Here is a 27,450-nt window from a genome sequence, read left to right on the forward strand (position 1 = left end):
TAATAGGATTCTCTAAAAGTAGGAATTATGGCCAACTTCCTGAAAATACTTACGTTACACAAATGTTTTTGAACCCTCTGGTAAATACATAAGCCAATGCCCCCGAAATTAAGACATTATAATGTTGTAAAGCTGGAAAATAATTTTAATTCGTACGTTTCATTCTAAATGGCTTAATTTACGGTACAATACGATATATTACTGATGTTTCAAAACCGATAAATTAACATTAGCATTGTCCTTAATTTTATGTTGATCATATTCATACTTTAACCATACAGATATTAATATTTCCGATTTAATTTTTTGTTTTCTTGTTTTCCTTGAATTATTAATTATTTATGTATATAGCGTTTTTGTTTTTTCATTTTCATTTTCACTTCGTTTTTTTTTTTGTTTTCTTGGTTTTTTATTTTTTAAGATTATTGAACGAGAACTGGCAATATAGCCCAAAATTTTCTATCAGTCGGTGTAAGATTGCCCCAATAAGGGGGTTTTTAAAGCCCGGGCTGGGCCCAGTGCACAATTGTATTTTTCCTGCCGCTTATCCGTGACCATCGAAATGTTCAAGTTCTCTACACGTCCAGCAAAGGATCGTATAATTTACTAACTAGCATAAATATTAATTTTTTTTTTCATATTTACAGCTGCGGTTTTGTGTTTATTTATTTTTTTCCAGTTTTTGTTTTTTTTGTCTTTTTGGTTTTGTGTCTTTTTTCGGTTTTCTGAAAGTTTTCCTACTCGAACGTTGGCATTGCTTGGTCCGAGGTATGCAAAAAATATGTAAATATTTCCCAATTTATTTATTTTTATTTCGTTAATGCTGTTGTTGTTGTTGTTGTTAATACGTATCGCACTTGTTACGACTATAACTATAAATTGGGATGTACTCACTTAATAATTGTTTATTAATCTATGAATAAAGTATGGCTATGTATTTACCACTCACACATAAGAATACACATTTTTTGTTGCTTGTTAAGTTTGTTTTTCATTTTCCATTTTCCGTTTATCCTCCTTGTATTTTTAATTTTTTTTTATTTTGCTTGGGTTTTGTTTGTGTTGGTTTTGCTTCGCTCCATTTTACGTTAACTAGTTTTGTTTTTGTCTTCACATTTACATTTATATACTTAACTACTTAAAATTAAATTTATTTATGTGCTTATACACGAGCAACGTATTGGTAACTAGGCTAAAGTAATCATAAAGGTCGATACAAACTTCATTATTTAGAGAGAAAGCTAGCTGCGCGCTGGCTCCGGGCACATGTGAGTGGAGTGGGCGTGGCTGATTGTTGATCCTATGCGCGATTCTGGATGTAACCATAACAATGATGATGATCATAACGATGATCATGATCATGTCTATGATATAGATAACAATATCAATGCTTATATTCCGGGTAGCAGCCATTCTCGATGATTTGTTCGGACTGACTGTTGTTGCTGCTGCTGGTATCGCCTGATTGCTGATGATGATGCTGATGCTGCTGATAAATTGGCAGCTGAAGTAGCTGCAACTGCTGCTGATGCTGATGTTGATTTAGTGCCGCCGTGTCTGCTGCCGATTGCAAACCGCGACGAATGGGCGGCTGGATAACACTTCCACTGCTTTCCGTTTCCGTTGAGGGCGGGGATGGATAATAGTCCCTCTGACTTACATTTATACCATTTGGGACGATTGGCAAAGCCATTATGGAATTGTTGGCTACCGCCGTCGCCGCTGCCGCTCCCGATCCCGATGCCGCTGCGGAGGATTGATGATGATCGCCGTGGTGCTGATGCGGATGCTGCTGCTGCTGATGCGGATGCTGCTGCGTTATAGCCCCCGAAATGGGTCCGACGTCGATGTATGGTTGGGAATCCGACATTGTACCGGATGGCGGCTGGTCCAATACCACGACGGATACCACATCCTCACTCGCCCACCGGGCTAACTGTTGTTGAGCTTGAATAAAGTCATCACTAGAAAATAATAATCGTAGCAGGAACAACGGCACATGGTAAGAACAAAAGGGGGCCATTGAGGACGAGGTATGGGATTGGTTAGTTGACAAGGATTTCGTTGGGTAGGAGTCGTTTTGAAAGTGGTTTTAAAAATGAAAAATGCTTTATATCATCCTCTAAAAAATAAAAGCTTCTAAGGCACAGTACTACGAATCTAAACATCCACAAATTTATTAAATAAATATGGAATTTATATAACTAAAAGGTACATCGATTCCGTTCTTGTGGTTTTTAACAACAAATTATTGCTTTTATCAAATGATAAAAATGTAAAGCTTAGTGATTCAGGATAAATGCAAGCTCGGTTGATAATTTTCAAGAAAAAAAAGAGTTTTTTAAGAGAACAATAAACAAAGCAATTGATTCCTCGTGGAAAGGACAAGGGTAATGGCCTGGTAATGGAATAAAGAGACAGAAATAGTGGCACGAACTTACCTCTCGCTATCTGGTGTCTCATGGCAGTCTAGCCGAGCGTCAACCACTTGGCGCTCGTGGTGGTCAGCGGTTTCATAGATGCCCTCGTCCTCCTGCTGCAAATGAGTGTGTGATGAGTGGTGCGACGAGTGTGGACCGTGCGTGGCATGTCCGTGGGCATGGGAGTGGTGCGTATGGTGCCCGAATGCGTGAGGTGAATGCGACTGGTGCGGCGCGTGTCGTCCTGAAGATGCCGGCTGCCGGTAGCGTCCACCGAATGTGAATCTTGACTCCTCATCGGAACGGGGACGACAGCTTCTGCTGTAAGACGCATGAATTGTAGCGGTTTTCTGAGATTGTGGTATTTGCTGATTGGAGCTATAGGCGATAAGGATAAAAAAGGCAAGCAAATAATCAAATTATTTAGTGGCATGGGAGTTAATGGAGGGTCGGGTTGAGGACTTTTTGGTATGTAGGTTTTTTGTTTTTTGTTTTATTTTTTTTTTTTTTTTTTTTTGATTTGTATTGTTTAGAAATCGACAGGCAAACGAGATTTTGGACTGAGCCTGAAACCGAGACCAAAACAGAGACCGATACCCATGAGGAACTTAAGAGCAATGTCAACGCATCTATTACAATGCCTTGTTAAAAGAATGTGCAAGTGATTATACATATATAAATAGGAAAACGATGTGAAGTCAAGACCCTTAAGAAATAAGACCAGACAAGATGGTGTTAAGTTAAGTTAGTTAGAGTGGCAACCAACCTTTATCACACAAGGTATTCCAGCCTGAAGCCTGCAAGAAATGCGAATATAAATTGGCATTGGCTTGAATTACATTTAATATACTGCAGTACAAACAAGCAGTGGCTTTCATGCCTTAATGGTAGGTCAGTTTTCTGTTTAAAATAACATCATGAGTTTTTGTATATGCTTTTTGATGAGTATGAAGCTTTTGTCATCGTTAGTTTTTTTTTTTTTTTTTTTTTTTTCGTTTTTTTGGTTGTTTTTTTTGGTTTTTTTTTAATGAAAATATGAGATACTCTCAAGCCATCGAATATATTAGGTATATTAATCACTTGCTCTACGATTTAGTTATGGGTAAACTGGAAATTTTGGTATCATAGATTGACTATTGGAAAATTATAACGCGTTGACTATTAAGAATACGGTTGGTTAATGGGAAGCAACTGTTCACTGCCTACGTTATAATACCATGTTACAAAGCGCAATACATTTAGGTGTAATAGAACTTCTAAGAAATTATGAATTATATATTCATAGACACAGCAGTTGTTAGTCATTTTTTAATGTTGAAGTGTGTTAAGAAAAAAAATGTACGATATTTAGTTGAATGGTGGACAAGACAAGACAGGACAGGACAGGCTTTTCGGGTGTCTGACTGACTCGGTGCCAATACGTTAACGTGGTTTACGGTGAGATTAAGTCGGAAGCAGAAAATAAACACTAACCCTTGAGATGACTCACTACAAGCTGCGGAACTTTCTAATCTATAGTGTCGATCGGCTTCTGTTTCCGACATTCGTATATCCTCGGATCCGCTGGGACTCATATGACGGGACGAGTGGTGCTCAAGTTGCCTTATTAAATCCTCCAGATTACGTATTCGCAGCGGTCCGGTCGACGGAGCATCATCATCATCCAGCTGCTGCGGCTGCAATGCGACCGTCGAGGGCTGATGCAGCTGATGTTGCGATCGATGATGGTGCAGCATTGTACCGCCATGCGGTATACCCCCCGATATAGTCGTCGATCCGCCACCGGCTCCCACGCTCGATCCCAGTCCCATACTACCGAGGCCAGCTCCGCTGCCGTCGAGTATGATCGCATGTACGGCGGCATTATCGCAGATATTCTCCCGCGAACTCGATTTCGATCCAATATTCCGTTTATACTGCTCAGCCGAGTATCCTAGCTGCGAGTTGTTGCAATCCTGCAGCGTTTTTCGCAACATCTCTTCGCTGAGACTGCCGCTGCCAACGGGCGTGTTTCCGGTTCCGGTACCACGGTGTGTGGCAGCATTGCGCAGCGCCTCCAATATATCCTCATGATACCCATTCAGAGACTTCAACGTACGCTCCACTTCGGAGGCAGCCGCACCGCCGCTCGTCGATGCCAGGGTGCCGTCTTGGGTTATAAGCTCGAGGTTATCGGACTGATTGTCATCGCCCCATTTATCTTTTAGCTGCTCACCGTGCACCAGACCATAGCCGTGCTTCTTTAATATACCCTTCTCTGTGGCAGCCAATAATAATGCATTAAGTTTGAAGTGAGTATTTAGTTCCAATGTGCATGTAAAGGAATATACAAATTTGGTAGAGAAAGGCACTTGACTGCAAAACAGCGATTATAGTGGGGATGACTTAATACTTAATTGCACAAGTAAAATATATTGATTGGTTTATTTGGACTTTCTTTTTGTTTTGTTTTTGTTTTTTGCTAAATTTATTATGCAACTTCCACATAACAATAAATACTACTTGTGAATTTTTGTATTCCCTTAGCCAAAAAGATTCCTAATTTTAGTCGAATTTTTGTATTGTAACCCAGAGTATTATATATATTTCTGATCATCATTACCATGCAAGTCAATGCAAAGATAATAAATATATAAAATCGGTTTTGGGAAAGTAATGCTTAACCAGAAATTGAAGAATTAACAAAATTCATATGCGGCTTTGTGTTTTTTTTATTAAGATAATATAGTTTAATTTTTGGACAGACAGACGGACTTGACTTGCATGTAGGTACTGATCATGAATGCATATACATAGAAATGTCTATAAAATGTTAAATACCCTTAACTCTACGAGTATTGATAAAGATAGAGGATATGTGAAAAGTATTTTAAAATTTGCATCCAAATATAATTACAAATATTATTAATAATTATAATACCAAGAAATTTGAAAAACGGTCAAAATAATTTTCATTTACATTTTCTTTGTTATTTTCATAAAAATAGGCAAATTCGTTTTTAATGCAAGTGCAAATATTCATGCCCAATTTATCAACCTAAACTTTTAACAAGCTGCAGTCCATCGATGTTTTTTTGAATATTAAAATTATCTTGGCAACATAAAATAAATTAAAAATAAAATAACCTTAAGTGAAGTTGAAGTTAATTAAATTATATCTTTATTTAAATAAACATGAATAACATTTAAAATGCTAATATAAAATAATATAGCTAAAGCCTTGCAGCCCTTTTATGGGTACACCCATAGGTAAAAACAATTAAAGGGATTTCGAAAGTTTCAACGGACATGGCCAGATCGACTTGGATACTGATTTCTGATCAAAAATACATATACTACAAAATACGAAAGGTTTTTATCCATTTAATACGAATCTCACGAATATAAAATAACCTTTTTATGTCGCAAGCTCGGTGCTCTAAAATGTAATTTTGTTAAAGGACTTTTAATAGAGCCCACAAACATTTTTTTTAAAGAAAAGCCCGGGCAAAAAAGGTGAAAATTTAGGTCGTTAAAAAAGGACATTAGAAGCTTGTTGGGAAAGTGTACGTAATACGTATATATATAAATAACATACATGTTCGCTGAAAATAAACTTATGATTTGCTATTGAGAGTATTAATGTAATAGTAAAACTGTAACTGCAATAATAGAAGCTCTGAAGAGTACAAGCAATAAACGTTAATCAATTATTAGTCTATTTAAATTTAGGTTGTTAACATGGAAGGCATCTAAATTGTTAAGCGGGAACATAGGAACACAACTTATGCCAAACCGTTTTTGTCATTAATATACGATTATATACTGTTTTAGGGGGAAATTCCCGTTCCCCATGATGCAAAATCGGTGAATGTGTGAAAAATATATATAATATTGAAGCCTTTTACGTATATATATATTTTGTGTGAAGTCCCCATTAAATTTAGTGAAAATTAAAGAATTTATAGTCAATAGAACGAGAACCTCCCCTTAAATGCAATTCTAAATTCTTAGTCGGGGATCTCACTGAAATCTCAAAGAGAAAGAATAATGATTTTAAAAGCATTATTCATAATACGGATCTAAGAGGTTTCAGTGACACCCCTTAGCCACTTTGTTTGTGTATCTAATCTAAAGCACAAGTATTTGAATAATTGTAAACATAATGTATTAACCTGCATGTGACTGATCGTCCTCGCCACATGTCGTGTAGCGTCGTCCATGAATGCCCTTGTCCCTGTGAATGATAATTATAAAATAGGTGCATACATCTTGAGGCTTATTGCGATAGGTTGTAAACGATGAATCAGTTATAAATTGCCAAATATGTATCAGAATTACTGATGCATCGATTACTGGAGCATAACTTTGTTGTAAACGGTGAATCAGTTAAAATGCTTTGAAAATAGTCTCACAGTCTCCTTATACATCGTTTACATAGCTATTACAAGGTAAGGTTGTGGAATTTTTTTGAAAAAATACACACCTGAAGCCAGTTTGATTGGCATAGACTAACTTGCTGGATCCATCCAAGGAGACCTCTTCAACAGAATGATGATTCGGCGCAGTTGCCGCTCCACCGTAACTTTTTGCAATCGGTTTCTTCGAATAGGGCGGATCGTATTTTAGCGTAGTGGTCTTTCGCCTATATGTGGCCATCGGTACCCATATTCAGATTGTTGTTGTTGTTGTTGTTGTTTATTCATTTATATGCGTTATATATATTATAGATTTTGCATACACTCCAATGTATATAGTATGTGTAATAATTTAAAGCGTAAAGTTATGCGTGTTTTTACAGATATATGAAGTCAGTTATCGTATTTATTTTATTTCATTATTCAGCAAAATCAATTTTACGTCAGAGTGTTGTTGTAGTTATGGGAGGCAGGAAGCGTGGTTGATGGGTAAATATCGTAGGTTTGTATATGTTTTTTTTTAGTATTGGTTTTGGTTTTTGGTTCAGTTTGGTTCGGTTAGTAAATAAATAAACAATGTTTATGGTTTTATTTGAAGAGTATGAGGCAAAGACGTGCACATTATACACACGCATGCACCAGATTAAGTTTAATATAATTTAATTTTTTTTAATTTATTATTTTTATATAATTGCATGTGCATGCGTGTGTATTTAAGAGCCCGTTGAAATATGTTTTGATTGGATTTTTATATCAGGATTTGGTTTTTTGATTTCATAAATACCGATTTGAATAGGTTTAATTTGGTTTTTGTTGATTTTGTTTTGTTGGATCATTATATTGATGTTGTTGTTGATTGTTGTTTGGAAACGAAATGTTGCAATGAGAGTCTTAATTAATCAAATGCTTACAGATTTTGAATAAACATTTTGGGTTTGAATATAAAGATTTTTGTTTTGAGTTGTATATATGTTTGTAAAAATTAACACACAGAGTTATACGCCTGGTCTTAAAATATATATTCATGCATACTTTTGAGGGTCATAAAAAGGATAAAAAAGCTATATATCATCGGCTAAGCCGAAGTTATTTTTATACCTTGCAGTCATACAAAAACGTTTTTATTTTATTTACAGTACATCACAATAATCAGCAGCCTTTTAACGTTTCTTAAAAAGTTGTCATTTTTGGACATTGGATTTTGTATAAGTAAGTATAAACAGACAAAATTATTGGTGTTTTAAATATCTGTTGAAAAATCTGCAAGGGTATACATGTATATATATACAAAACATGGAAGCTATTCAAAAATAAAAATAAAGTATAATTCAGGCGAAGATTATATAAAATGGCGTAAAAGCATTAGAAATTTCACAATAAATAATATTAAAAAATAAGATAAGGCCCAAGTTTAAATGAATACTAACAAGCGAAAGAATTAAAAATTTTGATGGTTTATAACGTATGAGGAATACGAAGATTTTTTTTGATGTTTCACATGCGGAACCAGGTATAGATTATGAAACTAACTCCGAATAAAAACTAATAATTAAGGCACATGCAACTACGCGCAGTGCGGCTCAAACTTGTTGTGAGGAAGGAAATAATTTAGATTGTTTAAAAAGAAACATAATTGAAATTGAAATGTAATTAATTTGTTTATGTATTGGAAAGCCACCGAAAGATTTTTAACAAATTCCGCACGGCAAGTTTTTTTTTTTGATATTGTTTGTAAAAACATACATTCTTAGCGGTTGTGTGTTTTTTTTTGTGCATGCACGAAAAGTTGTTAATGTTTTTAAATAGTTTAACCGGGAAATGATCGGTAGCGATTACTATATAGTTAATTTGTACTTTAAGTAGTTCCAATTTCAATGTTTTCGACAGTATTTGTAATATATGTGGGTGTATTTTCGGTTTCCATAACGTTTTGGGCCATTGTAACTGTATCTGTAACTGTACTTGTAACTGTTCGTGTTATTGTGTTCGTATCTGTGAAATGTGAATGTATCTGTATGTGATTGTTGTATTTTTGATCCCAATGTTCATACCATATTACACAAACAAAACATAAATGCTTTATGTGTGTACATTGTATTCGTATTCGCATTCATAAAGACGGCTTTTCGGAACACAGGAGGCTTACTCTGCAGAAAGCACCACCATAGCTCAAAGTCAGTTTCATCTATGTTGGGCCCTAAGCGCAAAGAGAAGTCAAAATATTGATCGCCTCGAATCGCAAGCTATCGCCTGGATCGTATATATGTTGTATATATATAGTTCCCATATATCATATATAGGAACAAAAACTTCACGGATATTATATATCTACTCTTGGCTTTGGGCTGCAAGTTAGCGGGGCTATTACGAATACTTAAAATACTTAAACTTGGGGTCGGGTCTACGAGTATATCTATGAAATCTATAGAGCACACTTCTATTTATGATAATATGCCCCGTGTTTCGGATTCGGATTCGGTATCGGTATCGGTATCGGTTTCGTACTGCAGGTATGTTTAATGATGGTGGCAGAAACAACAGCATTATTTTTCTTGTTGATTATACATATATATATATATGGATATATAGTTTTTGGCATGATTATAGTGCTGGACAGACTAAACTGAACAAAAGTAGTAATGAAAAACGTCAACGAGATCACCGCCGTACTGACGACAACGATAACATACACAAATGGCAATCCTTTGTATAGCCGCTTTCAAATTGTGTGCTATTTGACTCAGAAACTATAATAATTTAAAGCCAGAATCGGTGACTAACAAAAAGTTATAATTCATGAAATATGTTCAATAAAAATATGAAACCAATATCATAACTACTTAATTTGTTAATGTATCTAATCCTTATTAACTCGTTTTTTTTTAATATTTCGTTTTTTTTTCTAAAGAAAACAACTTAAAATAAAACTTTTTTAGCAGGTACATTAACTTAACTTTTTATGTTGACAAGAGTCATGTTCTTTAAATCGTAACCAATCGTCGTACTTTAAGAATTTCATGGTTTTTCCGTAGGTTTTTCATTCGTTACCTAAATCAATACCAACAGAGTTATTTTTGTACTGTATAAGCTATTGGTACAGCTTTAGAGGGGCGTCTATAAAAAAATAATTTAAAGTCGGGTTGGTTAAGTGCTACATCTTTTAAGAATATATCTGATATCCTTTTTAAGAGAATTTATTATTGCATATGCAAAAATCCACGTTTTTTCTTAAGGTTTTGCCCATTTCAACGCCTCCAAGTCCTAAGGATCTGTGGTTCCCATATTTTTATAGGTATAGAAATGAAAGAATGGCTAAGGCCAGAGTCTCTCTCTCTAACATATTTTTCATACCGATTTAAAACTATCAATGCGTTAAAAAAATACAAAAAAATTATTGTTTTTGTGCCTATATCAAGACATTTACAAGAATTTTGTTTGGCTTAACCTTAAGGCGATTTATATCTCTAATATATTTTTAAAAATTGCCTTAAAATGCATTCGAAAAACATTTTAGTTTCTTTGAAATCTCTTTTAGGTAAAGATTAATAGCAATATTTATATTTTACATTGAAAGTCTGCAACAATTTTAATGCAATATTTCTAAAATTTAGAAAAATGTTTTTATGAGTGTAAGAATTGGAAATATAATAAGATGTATAGAGATGTGCAAGTGTGAGGTAGGCAGTTGCGTACGCGAATCGACTCAGAGTAAATATTATATATGATTGTATCGATTAAACTAAAAAAGAATACCAACCAATTTACTGAGATACAATCAATGAAATATTTAAGTAAAATCCAACGTACGCCACCGATAATAGATTTTAGTTAAGACGTTGTAAGAAGTAAGTACGTTTTGTGTTTTTTTTTGTTGTTTATATGAAGCTTAACAAAAATGAACAATGACAATGGTTTTAATGCAACGACACAGACAAATTTATCAAAATGCGAAACAAATAAAACAAATTTACTAAAGTTTTTTTTTTTTGCATATTTGCATTTGCAAGTGTTTTTTTTTTAAGTTTTTAAAAAAATATACTTTTATGTTACTTTTTGCTTGTTTTCTTTTTGTGGTTGTAATTTGTATTTGTATTTAAAGCTGGCTTTTTCATTACTTCTTTTCAACTAACCTTAGACACAGGGAGAAGTTTCTATGTACTACAACTGACCTGTAGCACAATGCCATCAAGGTGAATGTTATAAAAACGAACCCTACAACTGACATTAGAACACCGACTAGGAACACTGTATTTGAGCCGTGGTAGTTCTCTATACGAGAAATTTTCAGCCAAGTTTTGTTTTTTTTTCGTTATGTGCCCCATTGTATTGCATTTGTGTGTGTATGTTAAGTTCGATTTCAAATGGGTGGAGGTATACATTTTGGTTGGTTCATTTTATTATATTGTATGATAGATTTTTTATATTGGTTTACGTAGTGATACGCCAGGTGATTAACGAGGACGATATTTCGCAGTTATTTCATTTCATTATTGCAGTTGGGTTGTGAGTCAGCCGAAAAAAACAAGGAAATACAAAGTTTTGTTGCATTTGGGGGAAAATAAGTTATAATAGGCATTTCACACATTCTTTTGGGTTTTGATATTTCTTTTACCGATTTGCATCTTTTTTTTAATCATTTTTCTTAATTGATAAGAATACGTAAACAATAAATAACAACGATAACATGCATACATTGTAGTATGTGTTCTCATTGAGAAAAACTTCTTCGGATTGCCAAAGTTTTGGGAATGGCCAAAAACGGATAAGGTACTCTCACAATTGCTTAAAATTAAGTTAATTTTCTTATTTTGTTTGCTTTTCTATGACAATGGTAATCGTATTTGGCATAATTACCACTAAAAATGAACATTCGGCTCAGAACTTAAATGTTATTTTGGATCCCGAGTGAAATGACTGATTGTAAGCATTTATATTTTTGTTTAGTATTATTTTAAATTTATTCTGCAGACTTGTTTCGTAAAAACGTAACTAAACAAAAGAAATATGGCATAGAATCTGAGACTACTTTCGTTTCACAAAACCTTGTGCATTATATTTTGCATTGCAAAATGTACAAAATTCGTAAAATACTAGAGAAAAACTATTAAATAAATTGGGAGCTCATTCTAACAAGGTTTGGTTTTTATACCTACGGAGAATTAAGAAAATATTTAGTCTACACTTAGTTTTATTACTAAGCAATATACTCCACATTTTATAAACGTACTTTTTCAGGTTTTCTCCAACCTCTTTTTTATAAACATCGTTATACTCGTATGTTCTAAGAATGTTTCGCCAAAAACAGTAAAACTGTTTGATTTTTCACATTTTGGGATTTTCGTAGCCGAAACTGAATTTTGAAATTCAGTACCTCTTGACTCTTTGTGTTTTCGATCCTTAAATATTATTTTTTGTTCCCATGCGGACTCAAAAAGACGGCGCATAGTGTTCGTAAGTGGATAAATGATGGCTGATTATGTGTTCTGGTGAGTGTGCTTTCGAGAGGTGTAAGTAAAAATAAGAATAAAAAAAGATGGCCTAACAAACTCTCATGTTTAATTATAACAATTTTTATAGAAATTAATAAACAATAATTTTTGGTTCTCAAATTTATTTCGAATATTTTGCTGTTTTTTTTTTTTTAATTTTATGTTTGCGGATATGTTCTTATATGCATATTGTCATAAATAATATGAAAAATCAAAATAGAATTAAAAACCAAAATAAACTGAACCGAAAAATATTGATATTATACATTTTTAGATTACGACGACAAATTACAAGCACGTACAATTTCGAAACTTATAAAAGCACTACGAATATTTTACACACAGCGATAAAATCCAAAGGGCAGTCAAAAAGTAAAATGTTTAATGTGATTATGTTAATGTTTTATAGTCACTTCATATTGAAATATATAGGATAGCGCGTGGCAAAGATTTATATACAATTATTTAGATACAAAAATTCAGCAGCGTGAAGAGGAGATTATTTTAAGGAAAACCCTAATTGAAACTTGAGCATCAATCCTGTTCTGATTTGATTGAAATAATATTGAGAAAAGTATGTTTTGAAAGCCACCTTATATTAGACATAGTTGAGAGTGAAAGTATCAGAACAGGGCAACAAAATGTACATTCATTAAAGAGAATCAGGCCTATATAAACCTAACATCTGTAAGATACATTTTCCTGAATAGGTTAATCAAAAAATATTAAATACGTTTTCAAACCATCAACAACAATAAGAACAATCAAAACATTTAGCTATGATTAATAAATAAAATGACTCAATTAAATAACTATTCAGGAAATTGTAACTTTAACAGTTGTAGGAGAGATATTTCATACTGTAGATATGTAATTGTAAGCTTGAAGTATGTTATGTGGTATTAAAATGTAGCCATTAAATATTGAAAGTAAACGTATTGACTTGTGGAATGTACTTGTGTGTGTGGTGGTGATGGTAGTGTTGCTAAATTCATAAGAGGAAGAGCATGACTTGCTCGGTACTCTACCTGTAGCAAACGGCCAGTGTTGCAAAACTAATGAAGACACATTTGACGATAACTGTTAAAATGATGACCATGGTTAATGTGCTGATCCTATTTTGGTCAGAGGTGCCTGCAAATGGTGGTTGCGTTTTATTTTTAATCAAATTATATAAAGATTATATGCGCAATTTTTCGTATGTCGGCTTTTAAATTTCATTATACGTTCTTCCGAAAATACAAATTAAAAATTATTGTTTTCTGCTTAAAAGTTATCAGTTAATATCAGGGACGCTATCGACAAAAATATTATATTTGCGTGCATTGTAAAGGTGAAATGATTAACTCGAGATACCTGCCATTTATGTTCCCAAAAATAAAAAAATAGCTGGATATTTGAAATGGTTATAAATCGAAGATAGAATAAATGCAAGTTGATCAGTGAATAGCAGGTATTTTGTAATCAGGGTATTCAAAATGTTTCGGCTCTTTAGGCAGCTTTACACTGCGAGGGTATAAAAACTAAGATCTTTCAAAGACACCTTTAATTAAAACAGTGTGTAGTTGGACACCCATTCTGCATTACAAAATTAAAAAAGTGAGTTGATGATATAGAAAAAAACAACCAATAACAATGCATTATTAAAGTAATATATATAGAAAGTTCCCCAAATATTGGTGTTATGTAAATGTCAACATTTAAATAAACTATTATTTAAGGTGTTCTAACCTGACCTTTTTAAACGGAAATTGCATTTCCGGTTCAAATGACAAATCACCGATCTGACTACCATTGTCATACAAGTAACAAAACTGAATTGCAAATGATTGGATTAAACCCAATTATACAATTGTGAGTTGCCAACGATTCTGACCTCGTTCAACAATACTTATTTAGTATTAAAAAGAGCCCTGCATGAATATTTTCTAACGCTTGTATTACAAAAATATTGTTTTGATTGTAAAAATAACTTTAACTTTGCTTAACAAATTTAAATTTGATAAACAAGACTTTTGTTGATTCAAGCAAAGCTCTGGTATTCTGGTGAAAATCTTATATGATATAATGTATTGTTTCGATTTTAGACCAGTTCCATTCGATATAGATTTGATGAAATGCGATTAGAATTTAATTGTTCACAAGTCTCTTCCAGCTGGCGCAAGGTAAGATACAAGCATCGGAAGCTGAACTCGACACCATAGTCATTTCTTACCATATGGGGTTTCTTTCTTTTCCATTTTGATAGTATTTTCCGGGGTGGGCAGTGCTTCGGTTGGCAGTGCTGTTGTGAGGAGCACGATAGAACTACAGTCGTTACCGCCCCATCCCATATCGCAAAAACAGCGGTTCGTATTCGTGCAGACCTGAAAAATTTAAAAAAAAACATATGCAAAATATGTGTGGTCGTCGTGGTAATAGTTTGTTGCATTATCGCACATCGTCGTATTCACATGTCAGCAGCATGCCCAACAATAAAGTCTACATCGTTTTTTTTTATGGCAATAGAGAGAGTGACATAGGCACTATTTATGAACTTACACCGTGTTCGGAGCACTCTTGACCCTGTGAATTTGCTGGGCACTTGGTTTGATCCACATGGGGAAAGAGACTGACACACGTTTGGTTCAGGCATATTAGATTATCACCGCACGGAGTTCCATCCTTGACCAGGCCATGTTCTGGATAACTGTTGGAGCCCACTTGCCCGCTGGTCGCCCTGTGAATACTCAAACAATTGTGAGACTATCTTTATCGGAACAATCACCTGATCTCCCTCCCCATTAGCCCATATTGGTCTTGCTACGCACTTGCATTCGAATTCCTGGCCCTTGATCGAAATGATTGTTCGTGAATAAAGCTGGTCGATACCATCGTTAACTGGTTGACGTTCACCATCCTTGCACTGAAGGGTTCCACACTGGACGTTTCTGTGCGGGGAAATTGAAATTGTGAACGATATTTAACTATAAATATTAAACAAAAATGTCGAAAAATATTTTGTAACCTCTCATAGAGTAGTCTAAAAGTTGTCTATGTTGTTAATGAATACCAATCTTTATAATGAAGCTATCATAATGAAGGACTTACTCTGGATCACACTTAATATAATGCTCATTGGCATCTCGTCCGCAATGCCCGTTTATTGAGCCTTTAGAATTAAATTGTTCATAGCACTGGCGATCCGCTGCTGATCCCCCGTAACCCCATATGGCCTCACATTGCAAACTCAGCGTGGGGCAATATCCTTGAAAACAATAACCTAAAAGACCAAAAAATCAAAAAATAGTACCTATTGTATATAAATCAATAGTTTACTAACCTGAGATGCCAGACTTGCTAAGTCCGCATGGGGATCCGTTCTTCTTAAATACATCAGATGGACATTGGCCAATTTCGCCATCACAAAATTCAGGAAGGTCGCACTCATTATTGGTGTCACGACAAATGTGATCCTTTGGGCGCAACTAATAGTGTGGAATACATTAGATTTAGTCGAGTTATGTCAATTAGCCAATCAATAACTTACGCGGCATTGGTCACAGCATTCACCACTGGCACATTGGGCCTCCGATTTTAGTTTACATGTAATGCCATCACAGCACGGGTCCATAGAACACTCCTCGAAAGTACCACAATCGCACTCCTCATCTTCTTCAACTACCTTATTTCCGCAATTTCGTCGTAATTCAATCTATATGAAATGAAAAGGGTTAAAAAGAGGACAATAAGTTATATAACAAGTTTCTTCAACATAGCATACAGAAGGGCATTAGAAGTGATTTGGTTCAACGCAGATGTAACTCCCAAAAGGTTCCAACTCAGTTTGGTATCTTGTGAAACAATTGTAAAATAAAGTGCAATATTCAGCTGAGTCCTCACCTCATTTGGCTTGTTGAGCAAACACAATCCGTGGCCAGTCCGCAATGCGTCAATGTAATCTTTTTTACTGCACTCGGAAAATTTGTATGGCTGGACATTCTCCTGGCCCACAATTGACTGGGCCATGATGCAACCGTGCCAGTCGCGGCAGAAGCACTCCTCGCCTACGGCACAAAAAGAGGAAAGAGGATTCTGTATTGAAAAGCAGACTGGAATATTGATGAGATAATTCTTACGTCCGTCGTCGTGTCCCATGCCGATGTTATGGCCAATCATGTGGGCCATTGTGCCCGCCAAAAGGTGGGGTTCATACACGTTGACATCCACGCTGATGCCCACAGCACGTGGTGTGCAAACAGTTTCGGGCACGGCCATGCCAGCCTCTCCACCGGCAAATGTTTCACCACTAATGGATCAAATAAGGCAAATATATATCATATATTATATAATATATAAAACCAAAACCAATCTCTTACGTGAGCAGCTGCGTGGTGTCCCGCTCGATTTGAAACAGATTTCTCGAGGTGTAATCGTTAAAGTTAGATATCGCCTTGCTAATATCCTTACTTCCATCGATAATGGCCTGATTTTTGCCCCAAGTCTCAATGTATACAACCGAAACACGGGTATTTAGAGTGCGAAAATACTGATGGAATATATATATAGAAGAATTTTCATTTGAGCTTACAATAGAAGCCAGAATAATACCTACCAGATCGGCTATGTTGGCAACCTGAATGGCATCGTGGATAACCTCCGCGCGAGTACTGCCATTTCGTTTATCGAACATTGCCTTGTCGACAATAATGGCCGTTTCAATGTACTTGGTGGCCTCCCTGACGTCCCGTTTATTGCGTCCCATGCCGCCCTGCAGGATCTCCTCAACGACGCCCGCAACTCCGGCGGACAAGTGCTTTGTGCGACGCGACAGCCGCCACGAGTCCAGATTTCCCGAGTTGGCACATCCTTTGTTCGCCTTTGTCCGGGCCTCGAAAATAACATGAGGATGTTTCTGCACGAAAATCAAAAATCATTATATGTATATATATTCTTAATAAACTGATGTACGAGTATGTAAATCTTACCGATAGATCCCCGCCATAAAAGGGATGAATAACGAAAGTTTCGTTGCCAATGTGTATGACGCCACTGACGCCGTTACAGGTGTGGAAAGCTGCGCTGGCACCAGGATAATCCTTTACGGTCCCATGGTAGTAACAGTGCTCGATATCCTATAAAAAAGTGTATGGAAATTTTTTTTACTGTTTATATAAATATTGTTATCCATAGTTTGTTCGTTATTGATCAATATTCAGAAAAATGTTTTTAAAAGAATTTAAAGAATTTTCTATTATATCTTTTTAGGGTAAAAATGTTACTAAAATCACTCTCAAAATGTTGAAACCTTAACTCACATGTCGGTTTCCATCGACAAGATATCCACCCACGTGGTAATGTTTCTGCTGTATATTTGGAGAAAGAAGTTGTCTGAAAAGAATATATGCCAAGGATATTTATAAATAAATGTTTTATTTATTTTCAGATAATAAACTTACGAATTAAGCTCCAAGTCCAAACGGAATTTATGATTAAATGCTTTTATTAGCAGCGATGTGCGATGGAAGTGTTTCTGTAAGTATAAATAATTATTATTTTAAGATAATTAATAAACTAAACAGAAAACCAAAGTTCATTTTTCAAAGTTTATAAAACCAAAACTTTTGCAAATCGTACCTTTGTTCTTCCTCTGTTAAAACCACTGTCGTCGTGAGGTCGAGGTCTTTGTCCCGGCTAAAAAGTTATAGAGAAATAAAATTAATTAGTGTGAATTCCAAGACAATAAATTTTTTGTATAAATTTATAACGATTTTCTTACCTTAGGGAGACTGACTTCACGCGTGGATATGCCCATCTTCTCGTGATGGCGCAGCTGTACTGGATATATAATTTGGTAATAGTGACCACCAATTCGACGGACAAGCTCTTGATTTTGCCTGTATTCTTTAAGTAAACGTTCCACTTCACCTAAAAGTAAATGCACATAATTATATCATTTATGGGGATTTCGTTTTTGTATTCATCTTAAGGCAGGTTTTAACTTTGAAAACACTAAATAATATAATATATGAAATCAATCTAATATGCTAATTTTTACTTACCAACAGGACTTTCTTCATTCCAAAATGAATCATCTAGTGTGTAATCTGCTTCTGTAAGAAGAGTTTTAATTGATTTTAGTGGTTGATTTACACTAAACAAATACGATAAAGAAGAAAGGACTTTGCGCAAAGTGAAGGTGAAAAGCGATGATATCAAAATGTATAAAAGAATTTAAAGATACGATTATTTCTTCCCTTGAAAACTTTGCAAAACAACTTTAGTCCAATAAAAGAACTATAATACCCAATTATAACACTAGGGAAACATTTAAAATTAGTAAATATGGATTGTTTTATTGTTAATAAAAAGATAACGGATCGGTAGGGTTTCAGAATCCAAACGCTTTGCCGACTTTCGTATGCTACGGTAAAGCGTAGGAATTCTAAAACTCTACAACACCCAGCTGCATTTATAACAATTTAATATATAGTTCTGTAGACTTGATACCTTAACACACGTCTGAGAAACAGCCTGTTTCAGTGTTAGTTTTGATAAAAATCAGCTTGAAAATTGCTGTGACATGTACCAGGTTACGATTTTTAACTATTCGCCTTATCGGGAATATACAAGTTTAATCTGCTTAATTTAAAAGCGAAAAAATATTGTAACGAGTGTCAGTGCGGATCATTTATCTGTCCGAAAATCTTTATATTCGTATAAACCATTTTAATATTAAAAATTTTTCAATTTCTTATAAAAATGAGATTGAGAGGAAAATGCAAAAACGATTTTCAGAATGCAATTAGTTAGGCCAAATAGAAGATTGTTATATAATAACAAAAGTACTTACCCCCCGCAGATGTGACGAAAACGCACAGCTGAGCAATGATGAGGATTAAATAGGCGATGTTTATCCACATGACGGCGGCTGCAATATTGTGATTAAAAGTGAAGTTGTCGAATCCAGCCCCACTTCTAAGTCTTAGTTTTCTCTCCTAATTCCTCTCAGTAATAATTTATAGAAAACTGTCTTCATATGGTACTTAAAAATTACTGTTTGCATTAGTTAACTTCCCTTTTTTTAGTATCTGTGGTATTGAATTGATTTGCAGTAATCTCTCCTCTCTCCTCGTTTCTAAGCCATTGGGAATGGGAAATTCGATTCGACCACTTTAGCCAAGCATTTTCATTTTCATTTGGGTTTGGGCCTTGGTTTTGGTTTTTGTTTTGTTTTGGATTTGGAATTGGGTCTGGGCCTGGATTTGGATTTAGATTTCGATTTGGATTTTGCTTTTGCTGTGTGTCAGTGGCAGTGGTTTTGCATTCGTGACTGAGGCTGTGGCTTGGTTTTTAATGGGTTGCAGATTCTGCTGGGATTGTGCATTCATCACACGACGAACTGACTTGGCTTGGCTTGGCTCAAGGAAGCTCGGAAAATAAACAAGATAATGATATCAAATTCAAATATAATAATCACTCTTTGGTACGTTTCCCAAAACGCTTTTCTATAACAACCGTAGCGCGATTAAAATGCATCAAAATCCGCACCAACTTCTCAGCAAGCGATGACCTTTGGTGCTGTAATTAAAAAAGAGGGTGATTTAATATTAAAATATTGTTTAAAACGAAGTTCATTAGCTGGTATGGTTACAAAATAATGTAACTTTCTTTATCTTTAACCCTTTTCCAACAAGAATATTGCTAGTTTTAGGCATTATCTTGTTTTTAAACTCACAAAATAGGATGCCGCTGCTTTAAGCCACATTTCTGGAAAGTTAACAACCGTCACTGATCTTAGAAAATATAACAATTTTGAAGCACAGCTTTTTTGACTTATAAACCATGCCCATCATGATCACACAAATTTTACGGTGATATCAGCAAGAGTTTATATTTTTCAAATCGAGTCACAATCATTTTCTCTTTTTCTTGAGATATGTAAAAAAAAAATTCTTCGATAGGGAAAATAAACTACTATAAAACAAGAAAAGCTCAGGTTAAATCTGCTTAGAGATGTGCATTAGGGGATTGCCCAACCGAAACTAATGAAAAGCCACGTTGGCACTTAGGTGAATGTGAATGTTGGATGTTGGATGTTGAATGTTGAATGTTGAATGTTGGGCACCGGACAGTTGAAGAGCGCACCGAGGCCACAGCCGACAATTTTAATTTGCGCTAATTAGGCAAGGACAGACATTTAGCGGTGACAGAGAAATTGTAGAAAGAAGATTCAATTAGCAGAAAAATCCTATTAAATAATTAATATTCATTAGGCGGTAGGCAAGACGATTGCGATTGCGATTGCGATTGCAATTGCGAATGCATTTCCGAATGTCCGTAAGTACTTTCAATAAAAAATAAAATGAACAATTAAGCCTTGGATTTTGAAAAGGTAAACTTTTTTTTATCGCCTTTCACTTGGTTTTGAATTTATATCAATATTACCTATTTTGAGATTATAGAAGTTTTTAGATAACAATATTTATAATGATTTGTAAATCACAATAAAACAGGAATATATATTTCTTCGAATCTGTGTATTTTTTTATATTTATGGTCAGATTTCAATTGCTTGCACAGAAAGTTAATCAGCGACTAAAAGCAGAGCAAAGCATAATTTTTAGGATCGAAATGGAAAATGGAAAGCTGCGCTGCTGACGGCAGCTTTTGTTTACATTCGGGAAATTTAAATGTTTGCAATTACTGTGATTTTTGTTCTCCCCGAGCATTCGCCTCAAATTCTCTTCTTCCATGCCTTTAAAATTATGCAATAAAAAAAATCAAACAAACATAAGGAAATGTTATTCCTATCAAATTTTTGAACCCGATCTTTATTTCTATTAAAGTGTAGTGCTACATATTTCCTTACCTATATTTAGTTACAAAACTAATATTGTTCTTCCGACATTAAAGACAGTCAATTTATATATGTATGTTGCGAATCAACAGGTTCTCAAAATTTCCAAATGCTTAGCTATAATTTATCGAATTTTCGCTTATATGAGGCCATCTTAGAATTTAGGTCAATTCGGGCCAAGAGACAGTCAGATAATTTATTGCCGCTAAGGGGGATGAGATTGGTCGTAACAAAAAAGGGGAGTGAGTTTAAAGAGAGAACTAAAAAAACAAATTTTGTAAATATGAGTAGATATGTTGAGGTATTGCAGTTCCAAAAAATCTCAGTGTTCAAAATTTATGTATGTCACAACGTTTGCCAATTTGCAACTAGCAAATGGGCGTGGCTGGACTTGGAAATGAATTTTAATCTTTTATCTCAAATTCTGTAGTTCCTATAATTGCAAAGCCTTTTATTAGTTATCTTAAAGTTAAAATAACAAAAATACATATATTAAAAAGTTATATTTACAATCCTTACTTGCAATAAATAAGGCTTCAACTCATGTATATATTCCTTGATGTTCTGTGGTTTTTTCTCAAAAGATGTAAAGTTGTAAATACCGGTCAAAGGTGTTGAACTGATATCTTAGATATAAGAGTATATACATATACAAACGCCCAGAAATATATATATATACATATATATGCAAGACCTGTTATTTGTCAGCAGGCACTATTACAAACTGAGATGGGAATTCAACTTCTCGAATATAGGTTAGTCTTGAGCTTGAGATATATGACATGGCTGGCATTTGAGGCTCCGGAGTCCGGATTGCCACTTATTTTCCTTGGTGTCAGGACGTCCACGGCAGGAACCTTGGACAGACGGACCAGACAGCAGCGGCTGAGGCAGCGGCAGCTGACAGGAAAATAAATAAATAAAGGGATAAAAATTAAGAACGCGAGAGGCGCGGCGACTGCGCAGCCTCCGACTAGACGGAAAAGCCCAAGATGGAAAAGTGCACATGTGTATAAATCTAGCCAATAAAATTACTTATGCCCTCACATTTCATCAGCACAAAAAAAAAAAAACGAAAAACACGGACACACACATTTCTCTAGTGGCGACAAAATGCCAGCGCTCACAACTTTACTAATTTAAAGTTCCCCTTTTTTTGTTTGAACCACAATTGGATGACAAAGTAGTTTAGCTTAAATACTATATTTTAATTCATTAACTTTTTACAAATGGAAGTTGACATTTTTACGAATTTTATCTGGATTCCATGATTCCAAAAAGTTTTACGAAATACCTACCAATTAGATGGACAATAGTTTATAGTTTTACACTTGAAAAAATACTCCACGAAAATAATAATAGTTTTAAACTGAATTTAATATGTTTTGTTTATGATAAAATTGTTAAATATCTTTAAATTATTTATTTTTAATCGATAAACCAAAAAATTTGTTGAACTTTTCATAAAGCTAACAACAAGTTTATTTTTATATTTTATCAATCCGTAGGCTATGACTTTTTATTCCTCATCTGGAAATATTTATGGTCTAGTATTAAAGTTAATCTGCAATCATTGACATTAAACAAATAAGTTACCAATCTACAATCAAAAGTCCATAGCTCAATGAAGATATTAATCTCTTTGGCCAAGCTAATCCATCTTTATAACAGAGCGAAACAGGAAGTGGGTGTTAACTATAAAAACGGACTCCTATTGTCTACTTTACTAAAAACAATTCGAAACTATTTCATGTAAATTTCCATTTTTTTATCTATAGTGACAATATTTTATAAACTTATTTTCTCTTTCGTTTCAGATATACCATAGTATTTCTTTTTTTATCTCTAGGCTCGAGAAAAGATTTTGAAGAGATAGATCGACTAAGTATATCAGCAGGACCGTCACCTTTTCCAGATCAGCGAGTTTGTGGGCGTTGTCACTTGAATTTGAATTGCGTTACTCCAAATATTTAAAACTAAATTTTGTTTCACTATTTTGTCTGGTTTAGAATAATAACTGTTATTTGGCTTTGTTTACCACTTTCAGTGGCTTCAGCGATTTGTAAGGAGAGATCTAACCTTTAAAAGCCTTTATTAACTTCATCTAATCACTATTTACAATCACTTAAAACTTGATAAAACTGCCGTGTACTTTATTCTATGCTTTGGTCATTGTGTTGAAACATTTTAACAAAGTCCTTTAGACTTTATTATAAACAAAAAAGAGATAAAATTACAACAAAAATTATGTTTTTTTTTACTGTGCAGAGCTTCGGGTAGGTGGGTCAATGGCAACGCATGCCCAGACCCACAATAATTGTGGATAAATGTGCCTTGGCAGAAGAGCAAGTGAATGTATTTTCGAAAAAAATACACAAATCACAAAAACAAAACCCTGACACACTTAACTTACGAAGGCGGCGAATTGGTTAACTTCTTGGCCAAAAGACCAAAACCAGAATTAGTTTTTTGCAACTCAATTCCTGCGTGCCAATACACTGGAGAGGGAGAGAGGTTATCCAGATATGCATTGGAATACAAAGTGTGGGATAAAAGCATTTCTGTATCGCTATTATTCATTGGTCATGCGCAGTCAGCCGCACCTCATTTCCGTCCAAGAGTCGAGAGTTGGGACAATATATTCGCAATTGCAATGATAGTAAGTATGCTGGGCATGTGGTATGTTTTGCGCAAAAGTATACATTTTCCACGTAATTATGGCCATTAAAACTAACCATTTCCATCTGCTTATCCCATCGCCACAATAATCATTTAGCTTATGTATACCACAAAAGTTTGTATATGTATATATGCAGAGATATTTGTACATATATAAAATAGATATGTGTACGTAATGGCACAAAAATCATTATCCTCGGGTTTGTACTTGTTTATCGTGGACCAAGTTACTTACCTATGGAAATACGGAAAATTCGCCTGAATCCATTTGAAACAGTTTTCTTTTTTTGTTTCTAAACTAATTTAGTTATTTGTTATCCTTGCGTTTGAATTTGCGTATAATTTTACATTGTACTGCTTTATGAACACACTCAGTTTATTATTTGGCCAAACAGTAAAAAAATATGCAAAAAATTTTCATAAAATATGTATTTTATGATCTTTTCTCCTTTCGCTTTCAGCATATATATATATATATGTATATATAGAGAAATATATATATATATTTATTCTATTTTAATTTTTCCCATATTTGATTAAAATGTGCTGGTTTTTAGCCGATTTTTCTTTGCGTTGCGTTGCTATGTCAATCATTTTATTCTTAGTAATTATTTGTTGAATTTTCACATATATATATACATATATATATATATATATATATATATATATATATATATATATAACTTAAAAGTTCACGGTGTGTGTTGGGATTTGAAAACGAAATACTTGGGTTATATACTTTTTGCCTGCCTTTTGTCAATAATAATTGATTTAATATTCTATTTTGACTATTTAAGTTAGATCTTTTGGGCGCCGACTCCGAATAAATCCTCGATTAATTATTGCTCTGCTGGCTGCTGGCTGCTCGAACTATTCGGCTATTCTTGCATCTTGCACTCTTTTCAATTAAAAACTAACGCCGTGTCTCATGCCTCGCTACCGCTTTCCGCAATTGCAAACAACGTTCTAAAGCTCTCGAACACGTCTGCAGGATTTTAGGCAGGCGAAAAACGATTGCCAGCTCGACGCAGTCGCAGAGAACCGGACAACTGGGAATCCCAATCCCGGTCATCCCGTCATCGTCATCGTCATCTCGGCATTGTCATCTCAGCATCTTGATTCGCACTCTCTCTCTCTCTCTTTGAATTTATGGCGCTCTCGTGGTTTTCGGTTTCTTGGAGGGTCGGGTCGGATTCTTAAGACTCCGTTTCCATTTCGATTCCGACATGGCTCTCTCGACCAACTCTCGCCAAAAAAAAATGTAATGAAATCCACCAAGGAGTTGAAGGCCCCGACCAGACTTACCATCCCGGGTACGTCTGTTTATGCCCGTTATGTAGAGCAATAGGATATATTATATTCGTGCAAAGGTGCGTAATTGTAAACGGAACTAAAGTATATATATATATTATATATGTATGAATAGTCTGTTGAGATCTTAAAAACTACAACAGCTCTGTGATAACTGGGTCTAAATGCTCAACGAGGGTTATGTTTCAAGTATTACCCACGCCTCCCCACCGCTTAGCTCAAACAAAATATACTTTTACGCCAAATGGTATTATAATTTTTCAAACTTAACATTCCTTTTTCGGTTAGTGTTGGCCAAAAAACGAGCTTTTTGGAGAGCATGATTAAGAAAATCTTTTCATTTTTCGTATTTTTTATAATTATTTATGGCCCAAAATAGAAATTATCAACACCATAATTTATTGCCAAAAAGGTGGAAAGGTGGAAAAATATACTTTGCATAGATAAGAGCGAGATAGAACTACAAAGTTTTTTTTTGTAAGCAACGTATAATTAAAACAAAACCGTTTATAGCCAAGTAATCTTTAACAATTAGAAATGATTTTCTTCAAGCTTTGGCGGCGCAGAATATTTCTCCTTGACATGAGAGCGGTAGTCCTCATCGTCATCGTGGCATTCCTTATAGCATTGATTGCAAAAGAGGTCTCCACCACATCCGTGGCAACGCAAAACCGCGTCCTCGTTACAAATGGTGCACCAGGGCAATTCTTCGGTGTTAATGTTGGGAACCGTGCTATTAATTTGACCGATTTCATTTTGAGAAACTGTTGGTAAGCGCGATTCGTCAACATACTGAAAAGAAAAAAATTACGATTTCGTATATCTTTATCTTGCTAAAACAATGACAGTATGGCTGTTAAAGTCTACAAACTTTTTTCATTATGTTTTGTAATAGAATCTCATCGTCCACTTCCTCCTCGTTGTCCATCTGGGATTTCGATGGGCCTGTATCTGAATCGACGGGTGTATCACGTAGAGCTCGCAGACGTCGTTCAATGTCGGAAATGGAATCATCCCTCTGCATATTGACTTGCTGGTCCAATTGGGTTTCCTCGACAAACTGTTCGAGCAGATCTCTCATTTTTTCCTCGTCGTTTCTTTGGTCAGTGGATAATAGCAAAACCTTTTTATCGTAACTTTTGTTATTGGGTATTCCCGTCAGATTGGCAAGACGAGCTCTAATCTCATCATCTGTGGCATCAACACGTTTATAATTCTGCATTCGTTTCGTCAGTTCACTGTCCAGGTTCTCATCAATATGATCTTTATGATTTTTGGAATGTAGTGCTGAACTGGAACTTGGAACCAAAGCCTCTGGTAGTTCCTCAACAGGCAAGGTTTCACTGCAATTGGCTTTAATAATGAATATGGGCTCAGGATTATAGTAGGGAATTATTACCCAAAGAGCACATCGGCATCTTCTAAGCTTTTGGCTGGAGGAGGTAGACAGAATTTGGTGACTAAGACCCCGGGCAGGGCCTCACAGTCTATAACCTTATCGGAATCGGCACTGGCCTGGAGTTTGGATAACTTATCGTAGCATATAAGACACACATTTAGTACCTTTCCCGAATGTCGGGGCACAGGCATCGGCCTTTTCAAACATTTGGAGCAAAATGAGTAGCCGCAGTTTGGGCATCCATACTATTGGAATTGAATAGTTAGTTGTAATCTTTGTATTCCATATATTTAAATATGCAACGTATGAATACGCTGCGCGAAACTTGCTTCTTTGTTGAATATACCATACTTGCGACCGCAACCAAAGCAACTCATTTTGTCCTGGCTGAGCAACTGCAAGTCAACATATATAAACTAAAAATTTGTCTTTGTTGTGTTTAGTCAAGATAAGTCCAATTAGAGATGGTCGACCAATACTTCTTGTTTAAAACAGTCCACACCACAGTGTTACCTATCGATAACGATAAAGCCATTGGACTCACAACAGCTGTTTTTTGTTTTGATTTCGATTTAAATACTAGAAAATATCAAAAACTTATATTTTAAGATTTGAATGCAAAATACTGTTAATTTTTGGGGGAAATCGGGATAAACGGTTTATTGCATTTTTGATAAGGGGTACCATCATCCAAATTTTAGAAAAATAGCCCAAATTTTTTATTTTAAACTGTGAATGCACTTCTGATACGAAATAAAAAAGCACGCTCAACGAGGTATTACATTCCATAATTGGACCATTATTGGCCAAGTTATGAGCAAAATGCTTTCGAGTTTGGAGAACCCAAAAATGCTACGTATTTTGACAGCAGGAAGACCGGCTTGTTGCCGTTTCTTAGCTCTAACTTTGTCAAAAC

General features: G+C 35.0%; 2 protein-coding genes across 8 annotated transcripts; both read right to left on the reverse strand.

The window, feature by feature from the left end:
* Nucleotides 1-127: 127 nt before the first annotated feature.
* On the reverse strand, nucleotides 128-24,789 carry LOC108103957 (disintegrin and metalloproteinase domain-containing protein unc-71). 7 transcript variants are annotated; one of them, XM_017209723.2, is made up of 25 exons: nucleotides 24,564-24,789; nucleotides 24,060-24,181; nucleotides 19,139-19,866; nucleotides 18,348-18,398; nucleotides 18,065-18,213; nucleotides 17,923-17,979; nucleotides 17,745-17,818; nucleotides 17,604-17,676; nucleotides 17,274-17,420; nucleotides 16,901-17,200; nucleotides 16,665-16,834; nucleotides 16,425-16,594; nucleotides 16,189-16,352; nucleotides 15,836-16,000; nucleotides 15,629-15,773; nucleotides 15,397-15,568; nucleotides 15,117-15,236; nucleotides 14,848-15,025; nucleotides 14,522-14,672; nucleotides 10,948-11,086; nucleotides 6,886-7,044; nucleotides 6,575-6,636; nucleotides 3,894-4,677; nucleotides 2,442-2,798; nucleotides 128-1,964 (listed from the first exon to the last, which is right to left on the reverse strand). In XM_017209723.2, exons 3-25 carry the CDS (start codon nucleotides 19,206-19,208, stop codon nucleotides 1,385-1,387), a joined length of 4,437 nt encoding a protein of 1,478 aa, XP_017065212.1. In that variant the 5' UTR covers nucleotides 19,209-19,866; nucleotides 24,060-24,181; nucleotides 24,564-24,789; the 3' UTR covers nucleotides 128-1,384. The 7 variants fall into 7 exon arrangements, with proteins under 7 accessions (XP_017065212.1, XP_017065211.1, XP_017065210.1 ...); XM_017209722.2 differs by having other exon boundaries at nucleotides 24,060-24,194; XM_017209721.2 differs by having other exon boundaries at nucleotides 24,551-24,789.
* A 761-nt stretch (nucleotides 24,790-25,550) lies between these two features.
* On the reverse strand, nucleotides 25,551-27,021 carry LOC108103955 (abscission/NoCut checkpoint regulator). Its single transcript, XM_017209718.1, has 4 exons — nucleotides 26,864-27,021; nucleotides 26,535-26,779; nucleotides 26,007-26,478; nucleotides 25,551-25,927 (listed from the first exon to the last, which is right to left on the reverse strand). Exons 1-4 carry the CDS (start codon nucleotides 26,909-26,911, stop codon nucleotides 25,667-25,669), a joined length of 1,026 nt encoding a protein of 341 aa, XP_017065207.1. The 5' UTR covers nucleotides 26,912-27,021; the 3' UTR covers nucleotides 25,551-25,666.
* Nucleotides 27,022-27,450: the final 429 nt, after the last annotated feature.

This window comes from Drosophila eugracilis, unplaced genomic scaffold, assembly GCF_018153835.1.
Source record: "Drosophila eugracilis isolate 14026-0451.02 unplaced genomic scaffold, ASM1815383v1 contig_551, whole genome shotgun sequence".
In the NCBI taxonomy this organism is placed as follows: Eukaryota; Metazoa; Arthropoda; class Insecta; order Diptera; family Drosophilidae; genus Drosophila; species Drosophila eugracilis.

What these genes read in the sequence shown, in the direction of transcription:
- LOC108103957 (XM_017209724.2), bottom strand. Translation starts at nt 19,208, where the DNA reads ATGTGGATAAACATCGCCTATTTAATCCTCATCATTGCTCAGCTGTGC. An exon ending in TTGGACTTGGAGCTTAATTC is followed by an intron (nt 17,677 to 17,744) that starts GTAAGTTTATTA and finishes TATTCTTTTCAG; the next exon opens with ACAACTTCTTTCTCCAAATA. An exon ending in TGCTCAACAAGCCAAATGAG is followed by an intron (nt 16,001 to 16,188) that starts GTGAGGACTCAG and finishes CATTTCATATAG; the next exon opens with ATTGAATTACGACGAAATTG.
- LOC108103955 (XM_017209718.1), bottom strand. Translation starts at nt 26,911, where the DNA reads ATGAGTTGCTTTGGTTGCGGTCGCAAGTATGGTATATTCAACAAAGAA. An exon ending in ATGGTATATTCAACAAAGAA is followed by an intron (nt 26,780 to 26,863) that starts GCAAGTTTCGCG and finishes CAATTCCAATAG; the next exon opens with TATGGATGCCCAAACTGCGG. An exon ending in TACAAAACATAATGAAAAAA is followed by an intron (nt 25,928 to 26,006) that starts GTTTGTAGACTT and finishes TTTTCTTTTCAG; the next exon opens with TATGTTGACGAATCGCGCTT.